Source organism: Idiotropiscis lumnitzeri, chromosome 13, assembly GCF_059441095.1.
Source record: "Idiotropiscis lumnitzeri isolate Australia: NSW breed Sydney's pygmy pipehorse chromosome 13, RoL_Ilum_1.0, whole genome shotgun sequence".
Taxonomy (NCBI): domain Eukaryota; kingdom Metazoa; phylum Chordata; class Actinopteri; order Syngnathiformes; family Syngnathidae; genus Idiotropiscis; species Idiotropiscis lumnitzeri.
In genome coordinates, this window is record NC_142403.1 from 12,883,686 (window position 1) to 12,906,014 (window position 22,329).

At 40.7% G+C, this 22,329-nt stretch overlaps 2 protein-coding genes across 6 annotated transcripts; one reads left to right on the forward strand and one right to left on the reverse strand.

The window, feature by feature from the left end:
- Positions 1-175: 175 nt before the first annotated feature.
- On the forward strand, positions 176-1,993 carry LOC148324432 (small ribosomal subunit protein eS27-like). Its single transcript, XM_088313119.1, has 4 exons — positions 176-383; positions 1,067-1,181; positions 1,320-1,430; positions 1,526-1,993. Exons 1-4 carry the CDS (start codon positions 378-380, stop codon positions 1,552-1,554), a joined length of 261 nt encoding a protein of 86 aa, XP_088169245.1. The 5' UTR covers positions 176-377; the 3' UTR covers positions 1,555-1,993.
- On the reverse strand, positions 1,857-22,122 carry tpm4a (tropomyosin 4a). Of its 5 annotated transcripts, none has more exons than XM_088313113.1 (10): positions 21,959-22,115; positions 21,692-21,891; positions 19,805-19,930; positions 6,396-6,529; positions 6,077-6,194; positions 5,904-5,974; positions 5,547-5,622; positions 5,335-5,397; positions 5,000-5,069; positions 1,857-2,847 (listed from the first exon to the last, which is right to left on the reverse strand). In XM_088313113.1, the coding sequence occupies exons 1-10, from the start codon at positions 21,990-21,992 to the stop codon at positions 2,765-2,767; spliced, it is 975 nt and encodes a 324-aa protein (XP_088169239.1). In that variant the 5' UTR covers positions 21,993-22,115; the 3' UTR covers positions 1,857-2,764. The 5 variants fall into 5 exon arrangements, with proteins under 5 accessions (XP_088169239.1, XP_088169241.1, XP_088169242.1 ...); XM_088313115.1 differs by having other exon boundaries at positions 21,692-21,862; positions 21,959-22,105; XM_088313117.1 differs by lacking the exon at positions 1,857-2,847 and adding an exon at positions 3,810-3,985 and having other exon boundaries at positions 21,692-21,849; positions 21,887-22,122.
- Positions 22,123-22,329: the final 207 nt, after the last annotated feature.

A 22,329-nucleotide genomic window follows, 5' to 3' on the forward strand; every position in this document is an offset into this window, starting at 1 on the left:
TTATACAAATATCAACTCAAATTTATTAAAATATGTACTAATTGCGATGTAAGGCCCATCTTTATCAGACTTCATTACTGTGAGTCATTGTTGTTTGAAACTTGATATTTTATGTTGCACGGAATAAACGAAAGCAATGTAGCAAAGATAAAGTTTGTGGACCAGTTCGACCGGCTTCGCGCGTCTTCTCCGTGGCGAGCGTCAACTCCTCCTGCTCCGGTACTCAAATCACAACACTTAATCGAACCAAAGGCAAATTCTGTCCAGACAGGCACATTGCGACACCGTCATCTTTTCTTTCTTTGTTTTTTTTATTTTTAAATTTTTGGGGGTTAATTTTCTTATCAGAAGAGAAGAAATTGTTTCATTGGAGCAAAATGCCTGTAAGTATTTTGTTATTTTTACTTCATTATTTCAAATTTGTTATTTACAAATATGAAAAAATACAAGTGTGTAAAAAATGCCATTATTTTTTTCTCCAGATTAAAAGAATGAATACAAAATGATAGATATTTTTTGATTGATTTATGTTAAAGATTTGACTAGACAATATCACTTAAGTTGTCGACAATGATGCTTGGACTTGCCCGTCGGTGTTCCTGCATTCAATAAAAGTCTGAAACTTCATTTGGTGTGATTGACAAGTGTGAAACAAGTTTTATGACTATCAAACAAGCAATAAATCGTTACTTACATTTGGCTTTTGTTTTGGGTGCTGTTTATGAAATGAGGTGTGCCCAGAGTGTTTGCGGGTACATTCCTGTCTTGATTCCATTTGACTAATTAACATGATGGCCCCCACTGGCATTTTTTTTTTTTTGCTACTGTATTGCTGTCTCGAAAAGTAAAGAAAAATAAAACTACTCACTGAGACGTGATTCACAAGAGAAGTCTCACGTGACCCATAACTTGTCAAAACACCTCAAAAATAGGTTAGAGATGAGCATCGTGGAAAAAAAGCTTTAACCTTTTTTTGCAACGTGAGTAGAGGCCATAGAAGCGTCTAAGAACTTAGAGAAGACAAAGAATTTACGTCAGTGGAATCAGAAAGTATTTTGTGTTTCAGAAACAAAAAGTTAAGGACCTTATGTACCCCAGCGTTGCTGAGGAGAAGGCCAGACACAAGAAGAAGCGTCTGGTGCAGTCGCCAAATAGCTACTTCATGGATGTCAAATGCATGGGTAACTTCAGACGGGCGTTGATAACTAAACAGTGGACTTGGTGGTTTGATTTCACATTTGGCGGGTGGGCAGGCTCAACAGAATCCAAATTCTTTTAATAAAAATTATAATACAATGTCGATTTTTTATATGTCCCAGGCTGCTACAAGATCACTACCATCTACAGCCATGCTCAGACAGTGGTGCCTTGTGCTGGCTGCTCAATAATCCTCTGCAGGCCCCGTGGAGGGAAATGTAAACTAACCACGGGTGAGATCTGTTCAATGACTTCTCATTTTATACTTTGACTACGTGGTTCATGCGGGATGCAACTAACAGTTACAGAATGTCTCTTGGCTATCCAGGATGTGCCTTCAGGAGGAAATATCACTGAGCGGAAATGTGGCAGCACACACCCCGGCTAGCAGGATCACGGACAAACTCGAGTGTGTCAACGGCTTCAGATGTACTGGTCGGACAACTTCAGCCTACGATACCTGCTAATTAAAACATGGAGTGATTTAATACCTGGAGTAAAAAAAAAACACCAGACTTGTCATCAACTGTGCATTTTACGTCCGCAGGTGTTTAAGAAAAAGTAATAGTAAAAAATCTTTGCTAAACAAATGACAATATACCTTCAATGAAATGTCATTGCTGTGAATTGGAATGCACCAAAAAAACCAAACAAATCAGTCGACATTTTGCAAAACATTTATTAAGTGACATGGAGGAGATTTGGTACTTAGAAAAAAAATGTGAATCATAATGGGAGGTGTTTTTAAATGGCGCTGGCATGAGATGACATTACAAAAAATGGTGTTGACAATTTATTGTGCGTGTTGTGAGTTTTCTTTGGTCTAGAAGGTTCCCCGGGCATCAACAAGTGATCAAAATAACAACCAAAACAAAAAAAAAAAAGAGGCAGTACAACACCTAACATTATTCTAATATATACAATAAGGATGCGTGGCTGGTCTGATTTGACAATGCTTCCAGTAGTTTGGGGCTTACAATTGCATATACATGCTAATCATAATATTGGCTACATAATTGCCATTTCGAAGTGGAAAATTTAAAAGTAAAATTAACTCATAGAAAATATATGTAATCATTTTAAATTAATTGTATTGTACCAGGAAATGCCCATTATGAAACACAAAAGGGTGATGTGTTTGACTGACACAAGCCTGCTACTTGTGGTCGCTAGCTGCATTTCACCACTGGGTGGCGCTTAAGAGTCATGCTGCCATTGAAAGGAGTAGGAAAAAAAAAAAAGTAAACTTTCATCTGAGCATCCTCCTCAACTGGGAGGTGTGGCTGGATGGGAGGGGAAAAAAACAAAACAATATAAAACGGAACAGTTTCTATTTAAAGTGGTCAAAATAAATTGTTGGGAGGCAATTTGCGTACTTTAAGAGGAACGGTGTGTTTACTTCCCGCCCAAAGAAAAGAGTTGCGTTTTATGAAACAAAAAGAACATCAAGCAAACAAATGCCCTCTTACTTGAGGAATGTTGTGGAATGGAGTTGAACATTTATGGAATGTTACATCTCATCCGCGTGTGTGTGCGTGTGTGTGTGAGAGAGTGTGTGCGAGTGTGTTTATAAACTGTTTAGTTCCTGCAGGGTCTGGTCCAGGACATGATGCATGTCCAGATTCTCCTCTTTGGCATGTGACAACCTTTCTGCAAAGACAATGAAAAAAAAAATGGTGAACCCACCGCTGTTGTGAAATACAAGTGTGATTATTAATTCCGCAATGTGGCTTTGGTCACAACAACACCATTTGGGTTAAGTTGTGCAACATGCAGACAATCCCAACAACAATGGTGATGTGCCTGCTTGTCATGCACTCAACAGCAGATGCCTTTGCGAGGGGAATGATGAAATATGCACAAATAGCAAGTTTGACCAACCAGCCACAACATTTGCACGAGCTAATGGGATCAAATAGAAAGAGCTGGATGAAACGCGGGGCCTTAACCTACCATAGTTCCTCAAATAATGGGATACGGGCGTTCATTTACTCAACAGAATAACGCAATTAAGCCCCGGCATTCAAAAGGTTTTTCTCATGAAAAATAAATAGTAAATTACCTTAATACAGTTAAGGTGCATTTTTTCAGTCATTAGCTAATTTAGCATTTTTTGTTACGCAGGTCACAATGTTAGCAAAGCTATTGTCACACATTTTTTGGATAGTAGAAAAGCCAGAGCAAAAAGCTATCTGGCTATTGGTATGATAGAGAAAAAAAACAGACAAAAAGACATGCATGCACATTTTATATTCTAAAAAGTGAGGATTTCTACACGAACAAAAATGTTTTAAAAAAAGAGACTAGAACCACATTAATAATCATATTGTTAAATAATTTGATCTGCATCTTGTTTTGTTTTTTTTAATCCATATTTTTGTATTAGATGTGACCATGTGCAGATGTAATGTTGTGACTGGTCAGTGTTCATAAAATCAAAAAAAAAAAAAAAAAATCAGGTCAAAGGGTAAAATAAAACTACAGTCACACAAAGTCTCACCTTCTTTGTCAATGCACTCGCAAACCAGTGCAAAACAGAGTAAATGGTGTCACTGGCGCTGTTTTACGTGAATATGCAAGCATGAATAATGGCAAAGACATGAGCGGCTATGTAGGAAAGAGAAAGCTTTTAATTGGCATTCCATAAGATGGACAGAAGGCACGTTGAAAAGATGAATTTGGGCAAGGAGAAGAGCCAAGCGCGTCTACAGAGACGTCATGTCATTGAGGGCATGGTCCAGCTCCTCGCTAATGGCCTTGTACTTGAGCTTCTGAGCATACAGCTCATCTGGAGGTCAGCAAGTACAGGCGGGTGTCGAGGAAGAGCAGAGGCGGAAAGCAGAGCGAGATGCAGGGCAGGCAGAGGGAGGAAGGAGAAAACACAAAAGATGTCAGCAAGAACAACATGTAGGATGGAATGACTGAATGCTTGCAATTTTCCCTGCAAAAAAACACGCTACGGACATTTTGACAAAAGTTGACATTTTCAACAAGAGAAAACCAATCCAATCCAGAGACGGAGACTGAGCAGAGCAAACAAAGCCTTGTGACACAGCTGCTTCTCCGTCTATGCTCGGGCTGAACGAGTTAAGGAAAAAATTGCAGTAAACCTGTTTCAAACACAATTTCAGCCTGCTTAATTCCAACAGAGCCAACACGATTAAGAGAAGCAGCCACAAGGCGCCCACATATCGGGAATGAAGCAATCATAGAAAAGCTGTTTTTCATATCAAAATAAGGAGGACCCAATCGGAGTAAAGATTATTTACATCTTAATGATTTTTGAATACTAATGAGAAAGCAGGCCATTCAAAATTGGTTATTTCCAAACCAAGAACATTGCTGCTCATTTCAAACAACACAAAGAATCTTGCAAACCCGGTAAAAGGATATCTAAGTTTCTAAAAAAAATAAATAAATTAAAAAAAAAATGAGATAATACATTTTTACTGGCCGATGGGGCAAAATTGTTGGTGCTCCATGAATTCTGCCTAGCAACAGGTATTGTGATCTGCGCTCAATAATAATGGTCAAAACAGTCGTTGTTATTACTGCAATGACTCTTAACAGTAAACATTTGAGTGCATTTCCAGATGTGTATTTTCGTCCCTGACCACTTTCCTTATCTGCAATGTTTTGAAGCAACCCGTGTTATTTTCTTTTTTGAAAAGTGAACCTGAAATAGTCACACAGAGTTTCCCGACTTTTAACTTGTTCTGTACTCCACGCAACAAGGTACAAATGATACATTCCTTTGACTTGTCAAAACTGTTGTACACGACGCGCAGAACTAAATTCATACCTTCCAGGTCATCAATGGACTTTTCCAGTTTGGCCACTGTCCTCTCTGCAAACTCCGCACGAGTTTCAGCCTGTTGGGAACACAGACAATTAGGTGCGATTAAGATTTCTTTGTTAGTTAGAGAAATGAAGCGGGAAAGAAATGGACATAGAGGACCACAACGAATACCAATGGACATCCGCAAAATGCTTTATGATACTTTATATGTATTAAATCCTGGAGGAAAGACTTGAAAGTTTTTTTTAAAATCTAAAATATGTGACTTGTTTTACCCATGATCCAGACTATGACAATTAATTTTAAAAAACACGGGGATGAATGAACAACAAACGCACCTCCTTCAGTTTGTCACTGAGAACTTTGATTTCCTCCTCGTACTTGTCTTCCTTTTCTGAGTACTAATGACAAACAACAAACACACACACAATATTTTTACTCAACATGGGAGCTCGTTTTCATTCCACTATAACTGTTGGCGATGACATACTTAGTCTCACCCATCTGGAATGTAAATTGAAACATTTGAACCGTCATCTGACTCGCTCACCTTCTCCGACTGGGCTTCTAAGGACTTCAGGTTGTTGGTGACATTTTTCAGCTCCTCCTCCAGGTCACTGGCTTTGCTGTGGAAACAATCACATGAGGGTCACTGACTGCAAAGGATGGAAAAAAAAACAAAAAACGGTTAAACTAACAATTATGGTAGTTTGTTTAAATACTTTTTAGTCCTTGGAGTTGCTTTGCATCAAATGACAGTAATTCTTAAACGGTGCATAAAATGATCTTCAATTGAAAATGAAAGTCTTCACTTCAATCACATCTTGATTATTACATTCCAGCTCCACCTTGGTGGTGTCCTAATTGCACATTATAAAAATTATTATTGTTATTTTTTTGGGGTTACCCTTCTGAGAGCTCGGCCCTCTCCTCGGCTCGCTCCAGATCTAATTCCAGGATCACCAGCTTGCGAGCCACCTGGAGGAAGAAAAACAGGATCTTAAGCCTCTGGGATGTCTTCAAAATGAAAAAGACCCGCGTCGGTCTCCGTTCTATGAACCGCCAGAGTCAAGATCTCGCCTCTTCGTATTTGCGGTCGGCTTCCTCAGCGATGTGCTTTGCCTCCTTCAGCTGCATCTCCTGAATCTCCATCTTCTCCTCGTCCTTCATCGCTCGGGTTTCGATCACCTTCATTCCCCTAAAGCGGCGTGACGGCGGTTTTAGAAAATTGAAGATGTGTTCAAGTGAAGTGAAAAAATGCAGTATGTACCTAAAAGCTTGTACTTTTGCGCTAAGAAACTATTTGCATTATTGACCTATTAGCAATGATATGGGCATTAGGGAACATCATGCCGACCACATACTAACTGCGTGTGTCATTGGGGAGAATCCAGCTAACCTCTCGCTCTCGTCTGCAGCCTTCTCGGCCTCCTCCAGTTTCTGCAGCGCTGTGGCCAGCCTCTCCTGGGCCCGATCCAACTCCTCCTCCACCAGCTGGATGCGACGGTTCAGAGCAGCGACATCACCCTCCGCCTAAAAGACCACAGGAAAGGGGGAAGATTCATTTAGTCAGTCATTCATTCATTCATTCATTCATTCAACTTTAACTCATCCAAGATGGTGCACCCTCCCCCACTTGATTAAACAGGAAGAGGGGGAAATGGCACAAACAGGAAAGGTTGAGAAAACTCCACTGCTTGATAAACGCCAAAAAAAAAAAAAAGAATACTTCACTTTTCTTACCTAGACTGCACAACAATGTAAAGGCATACAAGCAGCCCTTTGTTTTGCAAATTTTCTGCCATTTCTAAACATAGCAACATCAATTTTCCAATTGAATTAAAACCGCCTTCCACTTTTTACCCCATGCCCCCATTGTGTTGCACTTCTGATGTCCAACTTGAACGCATGACAGGACATCCCTGTAGTAAGAGCTGATAAAATCTCAGTCAGTTTTATTAATCTTAAATTTGGGGGATTTGATAAACGAAAAAAGTTCATTTCCACTGACTCTGCATGCACAATTGGGTCAGGTGAGGGGAAATGAAAGTCCTCTCATTATTCCTGTGTAAACAAAGGCAGGAGGAGGACAAAAGACAATCAAAAGACAACTATATATTTTTTTCAATCATCTCCTCCATTGGCATCGCAAACTTGAGACACAATCTACACAAGAGACTGAACTCTACTCTGATACGAGATTGAAGTAGCCACTCTTTTATTTGCTCATAGAAATGACCACTTTGTGAAACCTCAAGCGCTAAAAATGGACTTCAGTTTGAAAAGGAAAGAGAGCAGCTGGCAGTTTCTTAGACAAACACGATTCTGTGTTCAGTTGCAGGGCAGAAGTTAGTAGGTCAGTGACTCATTAAGCTCGTCATGCTGCTCAGAAGTCAGATCTACAGCAAGCCAGAGTGGTGGCCATTAGAAAATGGGGCAAAATTGAAAGAAGACAAAAAGGAAGGATTGCAGAGCACAGATTCATTGACAATCTCAGTCCAGTTGGGCAATGGAAAAAAAAAAAATGAGACACTGCAGAGACCCTCGTGATTGTTTCCACAAAAACATACTGTTGTGGCCCCCTGCTGTATATCCTACAAGACGTCTGGTTTTCTAAATGTACTGGGGGTTTATTTCCGGAGATGTAACACAATGTATTTCACTCAATGCGTATCGAGACATAAAATAAGATGACGGCTACATTAGCAATTCAGCAGACGCTCTCAGATCTGAACAAGAAAACGGCTGACGTCATCATGACAAAGAGGTGTCAAACATTTATTAAATATTCATAATCTCATCAATAATATTTGCTCCAAAGAGTACTGAGTTTTGAGATCTACACAATAAACTCACTATGAACAGCTTTGTGGTTTGAAATTGGAGGACTCCCTTCAACTTCTGAGAAAAAACAACACAGTCTACTTCTTAAAATTGAAACAGAGTGTTTGCGCTTTCAGTCAATGTTGTGATCTCCGATAGCGCTAAAAAATGTTCACCCTACTCCCCCAAAAACGCTGACACACAAAAGCAGCTGCAATATAAACATGGTCGCCAGGAAAAAGTATCCAAATTGGTATGTGCAGCAGCTTAAGGAAGGATATAATGAAAACCACCAGCTCCTACTTTGGTACAAACTACTCAAATGAAACCTCAAGTCTGGGCCACGTTGGTCGTTAATATGCACCGCTGCATTTGGGAGTGCGGTGTCAACTGGGTCAGTCGGGAATCTTTCAGGGAATGAAGGCATGCTTTCCTTTTGAAAGCAATGCAGATTTAACCATGTTGTCGCTGTGCCGCTTTAATCGGCTGGAAAATCTCTTTCCACCTCAGACTCACTCTCTCTTATTTCACTATTTTCCAGAGTGCAACTCCCCTACACTCCTGTCGGGGGGAGGCTACCGACATCAGGCAGGAAACGTCTGGCCGAATCAGAGCCGACGTGTGTTAAAACAGTCAGCAGCTGATAAGAAGAGAAAACCTAAGCCACCGTGGAGCGAATGAAAAGCGCTCAACACCGTCAAATCTACTTTGAGCGGGCTGACTTCTGTCGACAGCACATCTGGCTCAAGAGTACAGAACTTGGGTGGAACCTGAAATAACAGAAATGACCTACTACTTCCTGAATTGTGTGCGACAACGAACAGTGTTGGAGTACAAACAAACAGGCTTTTCATGAGCTTTAGGTCAACTAGGCTAGACGCATAAGCGCACTTCCAGACATCCAAACTACAAACACTCATTCAAAAAAGCTCGACCTCCCCTCAAACACCGACATAAAGGAATTGCGAGCTCGCAACTGGCTAGAATGGCGTCAGTGATCAGATTTCCCCATAACCAGACGAAGGGGCATCTCTTTGCAGACAGAACGTTGTTCATTTAAAATACCCCAAACTGGCATATGTGTAATTGCCACCCCTTTTTGCACAGAATTCAGTTAACATTCAGCTGAAAAGATGCCATGGACCTGACGACTGTTTCTACTTTGATTCATGTAAAGTTAAAGGGGAAGTCAACCATAAAAAAGAATTTGGAATAAAATGTTCTATACGCTTTCACCAGTCGAAAATTGGCATTCTGATTGATAACGGGTTTGCGGAATATGAGTTAAACAGTAAAATCCAGGTGTTATTAGCCATTTCAGGGGGCAGCCATGTTCTCACTTCTGTCGACTGAAAATGACATCACAGTTGCTTGGGTAACGACCAATCACAACGCACCTGTTCTCTGAAGCTGACCGTGATGTCATTCAGTCGATAGCAACTGACAAAATGGCCGCACCCTAAGCCTGCTAAAAAAAAAATTTAAACACAAATATTCCGCAAACGCAATATTAATCAGAATGCCATATTTCGACTAGTGAGACTACATAGAACACATTCTCGCAAAGAAAAATTTGGATTGTCGTACACAAACGTATTGTTAGTCACACGCACTGCTGCAGATTTGTATTTATTTTTTGGTGCTTTTGTTCACATTCACATCTGCATACATACAAAGTAATATAGCATTTTATAGCTTGCTCGTAACTCAACACACACAACAAAATGAATCAACCGAGCATCGGCTCGTAACTCGGAAAATTCACAAGTGGGACTCTTATCATGTTCATTACTCTTAGTCGAGTGCTACTATTGTTCACTTATTGCAAGACTAATAAAGTTTATTCTATAAAAACTGCACTCAATTAAATGATTCAGCTGCCTAACAGTCTTACGTTTCCTTCCTCCTTACAGAGTGCAACAGTGAAACTGTAACTATGGTGACCAAACAATATGACACGCAATAAAGTTTCTTGACAATCACTGCTGTCCATAAACTAATCTGTCCCTTGGATATGGTCCAGATCGAACAAGACTGACCTGAAAAGATACAGCGTACATATACGCAGTATCCAAAGGAAGAAAATCAAGGCCACGGCAGACATGAATCTAATTACGAGCTGATTCCAGGGCAGTGGGCTAATGAGCGACACAACGCCGCTGTGGTTCAGTGGAGGTTATTCCTGACATAGCCGCTCCCCACCCAATACGTGAATATAGGTGGAACCTCGAAAAGCAAATGCAGTTCTGTGCTAGTTATCTACGTAACGGTAGTATTTTATTGAATCAATATTAACTTCGTTTAGACTAGTGTCAGTTTACATTGTTAAAAATTAAGCTACACATTGCAGTTACGCCTTTGTCAATAAAACGTAACGTTGTATTGCTTTTACATTTCACTAGTAAGAGGGGAGTGTTAATAAGAGATTAATGATTGAATTGTTTTTATCCCAAAATAAATCAGAGCGCCGTGTATGCAATGGAAATGTAACGGGTTCCCATATATTCATATAACGTTTCCTACAATTGAGCTTTGAGATGATTTTACAGTTGAATTCAACCCAAAACAGGAAAACAGCTTTACAATGTGTGGTTTGGCCCTAAATAGAGGTCAGAGTTTTTAAATGGTCCCCCGGTCAAGTAAACAACCCGGCAATAAAGCATTTTACGTGCCTCTTTTTGGGCACGGACTAAATACCGATCCCAAGTCAAGAGCAGTGATTTGGATCCAGGTTATCTCAACGAGATGGCAGTTAGCGATCGTTTTGTAGGCCCATTGAGTTTTGAAGTTACTCTTTAAAATTTGCCCCAAAGCCAACTGGGATCCCAAAAAAACGCTTGTGATAAACAATGGCTACATTTTAATACTTGCCATTAAATGTTAAATGCTGCTGCTGACAAGGCACTGAAAAAAAACCATTCACTTTTGATACAACATGAAGACTTGTTGCATTTGAGCAGCACCAAATTAGTTTTTTTGTCCGATTATTATTATTTATTATAGGCCCCAGCACAACCCTCGTGAGAAGAAGCGGCTCGGATAATGGATGGATGGATACGTCATTATTATTCCCCTTAGTCAGTCAACCAATTCGCTCAGCTCAAAAACATCTTAAGGCTTAAGAGTAAATCTGGCTTTTGTTGGCACAGACTGCACAGATCATTTCAACAAAATCACACAGTCTTGGGTCGGCATAATCACATAATTATCTGGCTGCCACAAAGCCACCGCCGTGGGAGTGTTCCCCAGAAGGCCCGCCACTGGCGACACGCAACCGATATGCGTTATATTTGGAAAGTTGAGCTCGTCTTTGGGATGAATCCCAAAGAAAACACAGCAACCAGGAAGTCATTCTTTCCACAGAATGTCGAGTGTGAGAGGAGCAGAAGCCCGCTGCTGCAGACGTGGTGACAACTTCAATTTATACATGCGAAGCAGTGAGGAAAGTTATGCTAGGCGTGGAAGAAGCTGGCATTCTTCAACCCACTTCTGCATATTTTTGGGCGAAAACGATTAATAGTGACACAAATAGCTGGAATTGTTACAATAGTGAGCAAGAGTGCCATGGGGCCATTGTACTCATCACTTAGCAATTGTATCCAATTCTTCAATTTGTGTAGTGCAGTGGAACTTTTAACTTCTGAAGCCCCCAAACTTGAAATCCACCTTGAATTGTCACTGTATTAACTCTGCGTGTGTTTCGCTGTATCGTTGGCTTTTTCCTCATGGATGACTGAGCGGAATTGTTGGTTCAGTTAAGTCGGTGGTTTTATTTTGGCTACAGTTCTACTTCCTGTTTTCTTTGTTCCCCTACCAGTCGAATGTTCCGTGATTGGTGTCGTGTAGTTTGAGTTCATCTGGAGCCTGCAGTGCTGGTTAGTGTGAGACACAAGCTGCCACTTGGCTAACTCCGACTTGCCTCTTTCAGATTCTTTCAATTAGAACACATTGGAAATCTGGCAAATCAAAATTTGAACCAACTGGAAGTCAACCGCCGTCGCCGAGTGGACTGTAGTCAATGTAATGTTATTAGCATTCTGTCAAGCCAGGCAACAGATAAATGACAGCCTCACTAAAACAATAAGCCACTGTTAAGAACAAAGTATAAGCAAATTAAAATGACAAAGGTGGCGCACTGATAGTTCCTTCCTCGGAGGTCATTCTATATAACCTGAACATGACATTGCCTAAGAGTTGGCAATCAGTTGATGTAGAAAATCTGTTAAAATTAAAAAAAAAACAAAAAAAAAACGGGACAATACTCATTGAAACACGACAAATTGCACAACATGTAATCTGCCCTAAATGACTTCACTCTGCTAAAAGAAAACCATCAGCCAGTTTGAAGAAGCCACCAGACGCTTCAGTATGACAGCGCCGTTCATCACTATTGGCATTACGCTACCAAAGCTCAAGCCCGACTGCTGGCAAAGTGCATTATGGGTTGAATAACTGCCAAGTGTTGAAAAGGGAAGATGAATGAGTGGAATAAAACGTGATCTTTCCAGTTACGGCATTTTTTTTTCTTAAACGGACAATGGGAGACAGGACAGAGAGCAAGAGATGTGCTTTAGATGAATGGCTGTTTTTTTTTTTTCTTTCTTTTTTACTTTTTTTTTGAGTGCACACACACTTCATCTTCTTGTGAGACTGGGCCTGCAGTGACAGGAAGTGCAGGCCAGATTTGGCAGGCGACATCCTGGGCAGGGCAGCCAAGATTTCTCAAGCATGCATTCTTTATGGTAAACAAAATGCAGTTTCAAGTTAAAAGAAGAAAAAAAAAAAGGAAGTCATGTTTCGATCCATATACAAGCAACAAACAGCTTAGCTTGTATAGAACTTAAAGTAGATCGTCAAACAGTTCAACAGTGAAGAAAGCAAACAACCAGGTCAAATTTAAGACAGTAACACTTCCAAAAAGCTTGCAACCACAAAAAGTAAAAATAACTAAGAGCGACTACATTCCATTTTTAGCCTGAAATGCGGTCTCTGTCTCTCGTGTCCACGTTGTGAGACAACCATTCATTCCATGAACACACTCAGCAATGCTTCTCTTTTGATCTCCCTGTGCGCCCATGGAAGCTCCTTTGTGCCAAGGAATAACTCCAGATTGTCCTAATTATTCACATATGAGAGTGCAGCGCTCCGCCACACGACACAACGCAACATTTAACTTTATAAGCATGAAGGAGGACAATAACACCTTTATGCTGTAAAGACCAATTCAAATTGCATGTGATGATTAGTCAAGGCAAATAAGAGAGAAATTCAACCATCCCTCGATCGCAGCTGCCTGGTGGAACGTGAAGAGAATGAGTTTACGCAGGCTGGCCAAGTCAGACCGAATAAAGTCTACAATGTCTGCAAGGGGGCAGAAATTGATACCTTACGTGACTGTTTGCATTCCATTCAAAGATAGCAAAGGATGTTGTTGAATGTGTCTGAAGGTCACGCTGTGCACTGTGTTGCAAAACAATTCAACACCCCCCCCCCCAAAAAAAAACAAAGAGAATACTTTGTGACCACAGTGTAGTTACCAGATAAGCTAACAGAAAGTTGCGCAGTCTTGGTACTACGACGGAATTTTGGTTTGGGGAGAGACGGACTCACAATGGGAGGTGGCGCTATAGTGACGTGTGCGGGGTGCAGTGTTTGTCATTTCCAGTAAACCAAACAAAAATCGGTTAAAAGAAAAAAAGTGTTAAAAGAATTGTAAAAAATAAATAAATAAAATTTAAAAAAAAAAATGAAAATGGCCATATGTACTCTTTGGGATAATATAATAATTTAAGAAATTAATTAATTGTTCATTTGACCATTCAAGAAAATTCCATTCATGTCACCCATGTCGAGTTGCAAGGTTGACCACAATCAGTAGAGTTATGCATGTAAATTGTGAAGAAAGTAAGGCCAAGCAGGCCTTTTCTTTAAATCATCTGCCAGATTTTTACAGCCATACCATCCCCTCTCACTCGCCATATCATTCAGCCACCCTCAGTTGCAAGATGCCATAAATGAAACAAAACTGTACTCCAAGTATGCTTGCTAAGCGTTTCCATTCTCCCGACTCTTCTATAGTGAACTTAAAAACCCTGACGTAAGTCATGTCAAGGGGCAGGCAGGTGACACAATTAAAAAAAAAAAAAAAGACGGCTGGGTTACTTGCGACACAGGCTGTCTTGATCGAGGAAGCATTTGTGGAACTAGTGATGTCAATGACAATATCATACCAAGAGATGATTTTGCAACTAACTATGCAAGTTCATGCCTGCCTACTAAGTAATCAGAGATATATCTTAAATTAGGGATACAGGAAGAGTCAATTTCAATGCTAATGTAACACCCATTCTTCCATTTTTTAGAGCGCTTATGCTCATCTGGGTAACGTTAACTGAAAAGGTCGAGTACAACCACTCACGCTCTCGTGCCAATTGACAGTAGCGCTAATGGTAGCCAAGTAGCGCCAATGCTAGCTGACGCAACCATTAGCATGGGCTAAAAGCTATCATATTCGCTGCTTGTTTTGATACTATTTTATTGCTTTTTGATACACGTCCTACGATTATTCACTACGCCACGGAATTTTAAAGTCTGTATCTGACTGAGCAAGAGGTTTGCGCCATAAAATTTGGAACATACTCAAAATTTCTTTACAACGAGAAAAACTGTCTGCATATGTTTGCCGAATGTACTTGCAACCCTGAACGAACCCTGCCGAAAACAACAAAATTCGTGTGAAAACACTCGCAAGTGTTCGCCACTCACTGAGATAGCAAAGTAAACAAACCAGCAACTGGGACCAAACACCGGTTGAGCGCAATATTCTTGAGAATTGAAAGACAGTTGCTCTTAAAAAGCATTTAATTAATAATAATAATTATTATTATCATCATTATTATATTTGCTCTAACATGATCACTATATGAGCGGCATAAAAAAAAAAGAAAATTATACTACTGGTTATCACAATAGTTTCTATAGTACAATATATCGTCCTGAAAAATGTATCATGACAGGCTTTTTTGCTTTTTAACAATATTTGATGAAAAGAACATAGATTTTCATCCCAATTACACAATGTAATCAATTATCAAATATTGGTACTTGGTATCGGCGAGTACTCAAATGTTAGCACTGTATTGGAAAATAAGTGGTATCGATGGATCGTTTTGAGTTTATTAGTTTTGAGAAAAGTAAAGCATGCCTTTGCATTACTTTAGGTTTTGTTACAAGTTATGTATTTATTTTAATGTTCAAGTTTGTTTAGAATGCACAACCTCGGTCTTATTTGGTTTAACTTAGCACGCCTGCAATTCATATAATTGATCATGTAAGCATTAAGCGTTGTTTAAATCATGTTTATTGATAAAAGGAGAGCTTGAGGTTTTAGAACTGCATCGCGCATGCGCAGAGGCCCGCAGGAATCTAAACTTTTACGCCACCCCCCTCCGAAAGGGACCAACGCCTTGCATTGTGGCACAATCACACCCGGCAACCAATCAATAGCACGGTTTTATTCCTCGCCTTTATTCTCCTGCTGCCGCCAAATAACGGAACCCAGCCGACAGTCGAACGGTCGGCCAAGACGTGTTAGAAACCAACTACAAAACACTGCGACATAAACGTGAAGGGGAAGGAAAAAGACAAGAACTTGATTGTCTCACTTTCTCCCGGAGCTCTCGTTCGCCGTCCAACTCCCTCTGCAGAATCTGAGCGCGGTCCTCGGCGTCGTCCGCCTGCTGCTGCAAACACTGAATCTTCCTCTTGACAGCTTCCAGAGAGTTCACACCTGCCATTGTCGACTGATTTTAATCACTTAACTTTATTCTACACGTGGACGAAAGGAGAAAGGAATGCAAACAAAAAAGGGGGCTAAAAACCGCGAGTTTTGTTTAAGGACTACTTAACGAGGAAAAACACTGAACTCGATTTTTACAATGAGCATTAAAAAAAGGTCCAACCGAAGTCTCGACAACGAGTGACGTTCAAGTTCAACAAAAATGATGCGTGATAAAACCAGGAAGTAGGAATGTTGATGTGGTCCCCCAAATGTTTCTGTTGTAGCGTTGGAATGAATGGAAGCCGAGAGGGAGGGGGGGCAAAAGGTAAGACGTCCTCGGGAATGTAGCAGTTTTTTAGTCCGTACGCTTGGAGGGATAAAAGAAGGCTGAGTGAGTGGAGGAGAGAGTCACAACTGTAGGCCAGCGGAGGAGAGACGTGATTGGATGGTGAGGTCACAAGGGGCGGGTCCTATATGGGTTACGTCTGAATATGTGTAAAAAGTTGATCCCTATGACTGATGTCATCGCTTCGATAGGGCTTGTAAATGAAATACCCGGATGTAACGTATGTATTACAATAAAGTACAGTCAGCAAGGCCTTCTGTGCTGAAATGAAATTGAAATTGAATTTAATTTATGCCTAATTCATTTGTCTCGACTGCACAGATTCCGGTCTAGGTATGTGGATGTTCGCAGTAGGGACTGTTTCTGTATTAAGCAGCGTATATCTTGCAATATCTTGCAAGCATGCGGTGTTCACATTTTATTGTTCCCTAGTGAGACATATTATGCCATAGGCAGCATGGTATTCTAGTGGTTAGCTTTGTATGTCAGCCTCAGGTATCTTAATAAAAAATTCTCTGACTTCATTATTGCGACAAGTCTACAACGGTTCAGTTGGGGTGTTGCAACAAAGCTCAGTGTTCCCTTGGTGACTATTTATCTATAGTTAACAATTTTTCCAACCCCTCCAGCAAAATGACTTTCAACAAATCTAGAGACTTTTTGAGGTTTTATGGAGACTTCTTGAGAATCTGAGACAGAGCAGCAAAAGTTCAACCCTCTACGTCAAGATTGCAAATGAATGGCACGAGTGATAAGCTGTCACTGGTTAATTTAACCATAACACCATGTACCTTTGGACACTAAAATAATGTAAATGTTTCTTAGATAAACCATATGTAAAAATAAAAAAACACATTTGATTATATTAAAGCAAAAGCACTTAACACACTAAAAGATGATAAACTATTAAAATGTCTAATATTTCTGCCGTGGCTCAATTGATTTAAAGTCACTACAAGTACAAGCTTATTGTGAGACCTCAGTTCAGTGAGCATGTCAATGATTAACTGAGGCTAAACAAACTGTGGCAATTATTTTCTTAATTCTTGTGATTATGTTTCTCTTTGTGTGGATGATACTTGGCAGATGATACTCAAGTGTGTACATCAAAAGGATGCTTCACCAGGTCATGGAGTCAAACAAGTTGGCCAGCAGCTTGTTCGTCTGAAATGTCAAGCATGGGAAGAACCCTCTGTCTCGTCCGCTACTTCCACGGATTTGCAACATAAATGCTGGAAGTGTAGATTTCATTGGAGAAAGGAGTGCTGGCTTTTCTGTTTGCCTTGGCGACATTCTTGACATTCCAGAGTAGCCCCGCCCCCCCCTCAACAAAACCACCACCAAACTCTTCTCCCATCACATTGCCCTGAAGAAATAATTGTTTTCACTGCTGCTACCATTTGCTGAATTGCGTCTACGAGATGCTACTAATTATGTCAAGCTTTTTGTGCTACTGATACTGGAATCAGAATCTTCCGCGGAATGCACAGCTGCTTGACTTGCCAATCAACTGCAATGACCCACATTTGAATGGTGTCCACACTTACTGAACGCAACATTCGGTAGGCTTGCACAATCGAATCATGCCTCCACAAACTGGTGTTCAATTGCACCGATGATGAACGAATATCCAAAGTGAAGGTAACTGGAGGGACAACGGTGCGCTCGAGGTTGGCAGGTGTGAGTCACAATTCTTCAGGTCAAGCCGGAATACGGTCAGGGGGGGGGGGATGCTTCCAACAAGACTCAAACAACAAAAAATGGAAATAAATAAATGACATGTTGCTCTTGCATCAACCTTACACAAACCATCAAACTGCGATGCAAACAACACCGCAGGTGTTGCACTTCTGCACTCAGCAAAGGTAACTGCTCCAAAGCAAGTCAACACATTCCTAACATATGCAGCCACCTTGTGGATAGGCAATTTATATAACCGTCTCTTTATTATTGTGGTTTGCAGTGGCGTGCAACTGCAAAGCATTATACCGAGAGTATGATGAAATCAAAAATAAAACCGCAAATATTATCAAAGGCATAACAATCAAAAAACATTCTGATCGTTGTAAAACCTTGCAGACTCCTAAAACTTGACTGCCCTATGCATGGGCCCTCTGTGTGCTTAACAGGGCATGACTACTGCCTCTAAGTGACCGAGAGATTTAGTGACTGGACATTCGAAACAGTATATATAATAATAATAATAATAATAATAATTCGCCCTTTATTAGTCCCACAATGGGGAAATTCGAGATTCAAACCCAGGCCTCCTGGGGAGACTGGGTCCTGAACGCGGCGCCTTAGACCACTCGGCCATCGCTTTTGATCGCTCTTGAAACACAACTGGAACTAAGTGCTCTTAGAACTATTCTTTGAGTTTATTTAAACAGAGCAGGCGCTTAATCCGGCGTGACTCACTGACACACTTCTCTTCCCTTTGTGTGTCCTGCTACACTGCATTTCCCCGGGATATCCTCCAACGGCATCTACTACACTTCTTTCTCCGCAGTGTTTACTCAGTCGTCTTAACATGAATGACCGCCTACTGGTGGTACGCATCTGAGATGGGCCATTTTATATTCTAATGATGTGTATAATGAGTCCCTAATCAAGACTTGCTTGCTTGGATTTGTCACCTTTGTCATTTGCTTTTTAAATTTGCAAATAAACTCAAATTGTGATGTGATTTACTGGTTTTATTCATCACATACTAAATTTATACTGGGGTGGGGGGGTCAGGCTATGAACAAACAAAAATATTACGAGGATTATTTTGTGTGCAAGAAGAGTCAACCTATTATTTCATTTTGATTGTTGTGAACTTCGAAATCAGGTGCGAATTTTGATGAGCAAAGATGAGTTATACACAAACAAGTTTGGAATGCTTCTCCAAAAAGGGGAACTGGGCAAATAAGGAGACAGCGTAAGAGCCTACAAAATCCAAGGAAATGAAAGCAATATTTTAGAGTTGATATTAACATTCCAATTTGAAGTGCTGGTTTATTGCTAGTTGACTTTCACATCTCAATCTTGTTTCGCGTAATGTGGTGAGAGGCTCTCAAATGGGGCATGAAGCCATTAAAACTGGAGCCCAAGCATCTGACATTCAGAGGAAAGCCTTTGGGAATGTTGTGAAAGAAGAAAAAAAAGATTACAACCACACCTGACAATTTGGAGGCTGAAAGAAGACTAATCTTTAGACCAGCTGGAAGCAGGTCTAAGTTGTGGCGCAGGGGGTGTAACGCGATGTTGATGAATTTGATCGAGATGCAGACCTGGGGCAACCTGACCTGTGAAGGACCTCGGTCCTCCTGGTAGAGTTGGAGGCTGTCGTCCGAGACAAGAAAGGGGCTTTTCCTCCTCAGACCCAAAAGATTAGACGGAAATGTATGAATTTTATGAATGTGCCCCTTTCAACTTCCATCGACTTTTGTAGGGGGTGGAAGGACATAAAGGATAATGTAGAAAACTGAACTGGGAACTGTTGATGTGGTTTTGTGTGTGTGTGTGTGTGGGGGGGGGGTGTCCGTGGGTGTGCGTGTGTGTGTGAGTGTGTCGTGGTAGAAGCAGAGCGCTCATCTTTCAGGAGTGGCTGCACAGGAATGCGCAGTGTCTTGAGAGCTCCAAAGCGTTCACGTTGGATCAAAGTGAAGCCACAGCTGGCTTTTACTTCCACAGAGTCCAGCTGCGGAATAGCAGGCTCCACAGTGCTCAGTCAGGCTTTGCCGTGAGTGGAGTGTGGATACAGCAAGTTATTAAGATGAAGGGAAAGTGAGTCGAGTTGAGTGATGTGAAAGTTATTTGACCCCCACTTTGTGGGGGTGTGTGTGTGTGTGTGTGTGTGTGTGCGCGCGCTCACGTCTGCAGCTTTCTTCTCAGACAGTTCCAGTTTTTCCTGAGCGTCCTTCAGGCCCTCAGAGAACTTATCCAGTTCATCTTCTGTCTGCTTCATCTTCTTCTGGAGGTCAAGCAGCTCTTCTTCCAGCTGTAGATGAAAACAACATTTAGTAGGATATGTTTATATTTGATAATGAGCAGTCATTCAACATGTCCTCCATCAATTTTCAGGCGATCTTGTCCTCATGAGAGTGTCAGGTGAGCTGGAGCCGATCCCAGCTGACTTTGGGCAAGAGGTTGGTACACCCTCGACTGGTAACCAGCCAATCGTATGGAACACATAAATAAGCATTCCACTCACATTCACAGCAATTTAAAGTCTTGCAAAGCCCACAGAGGCGTGAGTTGAGTTTTAAAACCGAGAACCTCTGCGAGCTCAGAGGAAGAATTGCTCCCCATTTCGAACTATACTAATGATATACAGTATTTGTGTTTTATACTTCTCTTTCATTATATTTAATTCCAATTTATGCAACTTGTGCTCATTTGCTGATTGGCTAGTTGATTATGAAAAAAAATATTTAATCACAATTATTTAGGTAATAATTAACATCACGATTATTCAAACAATCATTGATTTTTTGGCGGGTACAAAACAAGAAAATGTTTCAAAAATAAGTCAAATCAAATTATTTGAAAAATTGGAACGATCAATATTCCTTTCGGACAAAACAATAAATATAAAATTCGTTATTTTCAAATTAAAGAAGGTGCAAATGTATAAATTCAAGTATGGTTTCCTTATAGAAACAAACAATGCATTGGAGTTTACTTGCGATACATACTGTTGTAACATTTCAATAAACACATTTTGCAAATTTTGAACTCAAGTATGCTCTCTATAATAGTAAACATTATCAAATGAATGCTCGTTTAACAAAGTTATATATATATATATATATATATATATATATTTGGTGTACATTTAAATAGTATGCTGTTGTCTGCCAACGACTTCCCACGCACACACAATGATAAGTGTTCCCCCTATAGTGCATAATCATTGTCCCCACTTCAGTGTCCAAAATTAGTGTTGTTATCGGCGAGCAGACACCCTTTACAGTCATCTTATGTGTGGGGGTGTGTGTGTGTGTGCGTGTGTGTGTAAATATGTCACTATCGGCTTGTAACAATTGCATGCGTTTGAGGGGCGTTCGGTGTTGGTACCACCTGTCAAAGGGGCTCTATACGAGGATGCTCACGTTTGGCCCTCATCTGCCTTGTGTACCTATTAGATATTTATATCAAGCACAAGTAGAATTGAATATAAAAACTTTGTTTTTGCTGGCTGCACTAAATGGTTGCTCTTGGCAGTTAGACTAATGCCAAGACATGCAATAGAGTCGAGTAAATGAACACCGGGGAATGTAAATACATGAGAAAAGTGCTTCCAGAAGGTCTCCTCTGAGCTGTGTGCTTCTGCGTCAACAATGAGATTATATGAATATTTCGATTGCTGAATATAAACATTTGTTCCGAAGACGTCCTCACATTTCAAAGTACTATTTGAACTAGAAGTAAAATTGTTATTCTCTAGCATGAAAAGTTTTTCCCGCTTGACAACAGCAATTTGGGGTTATCGCTCATTATGAAAATGTTCTTTTGTGACTTTTTGGCGATCATAATTTCTGTCTCATTTCCTGTTCCTAATGGCTTTCTGAACAAGGCCTAAGAGGTCTGCCTAGCAACAAGTGGCAAAGAAAACAGAATTTCATGTGGTTGCAATATGTGCAACAAGGAAATATTTTGCCGATTATTTGTATCTGTATTTGTTTAGTTTTTTGTTTTTAATCCAAGTTATAGTTGTATTAATATTGACCGCACAATGTTTTCCCCTTCACAAACTCACCTGTTTACATTTGTCCTCAGCCGCCTTCTTGTCCGTCTCTGCCTGTTCCGCCCTGTCGATGGCATTCTCCTTGTCTAGTTTCAGCATCTGCATCTTCTTCTTGATGGCCTCCATGGCGGCTGCTTGTTCGGATCCGACTTGGTGAGATGATGAACGGTCTCTTACACAGTCCTCGTGCGGTTTGAGAGGCGAGAAGAGCTCTTGTCAGTGCGAGAGTGGAGGAGATGTTATGCCCTATATGAGGAGTGATGTAAAGTGTAACAGTACCTGCCCACAGGTCCTCCAGTCCTCCTCCTCTCATCCATCACCTCCTCTCCTCTCCACTCAGCACTCTGCAAGCACTCCATCCCGTCTCCCCGACTATCACTCTCCAACACTTCACCCTATCAAAGCACTCATCCAAGACCATTCCATTAAGGAGTGGTCTGCTCAGCTCTCTCGGTCTTCACCCATGCATGATGTCCTTATTTGGGGTGGTGTGCTTGCATGAAGAAACGCTGTGGAGGAGAGAGAGCAAGGCATATTTGACCAACCAACAAGAGCATACAAACAGGAAGAAGCGAGTGTGAGGAGGAGGGAGAACTTACTGTAGGTATGTTGTTGCGGCCTAGCATCATAAATAAGATGGAGAAAAACAA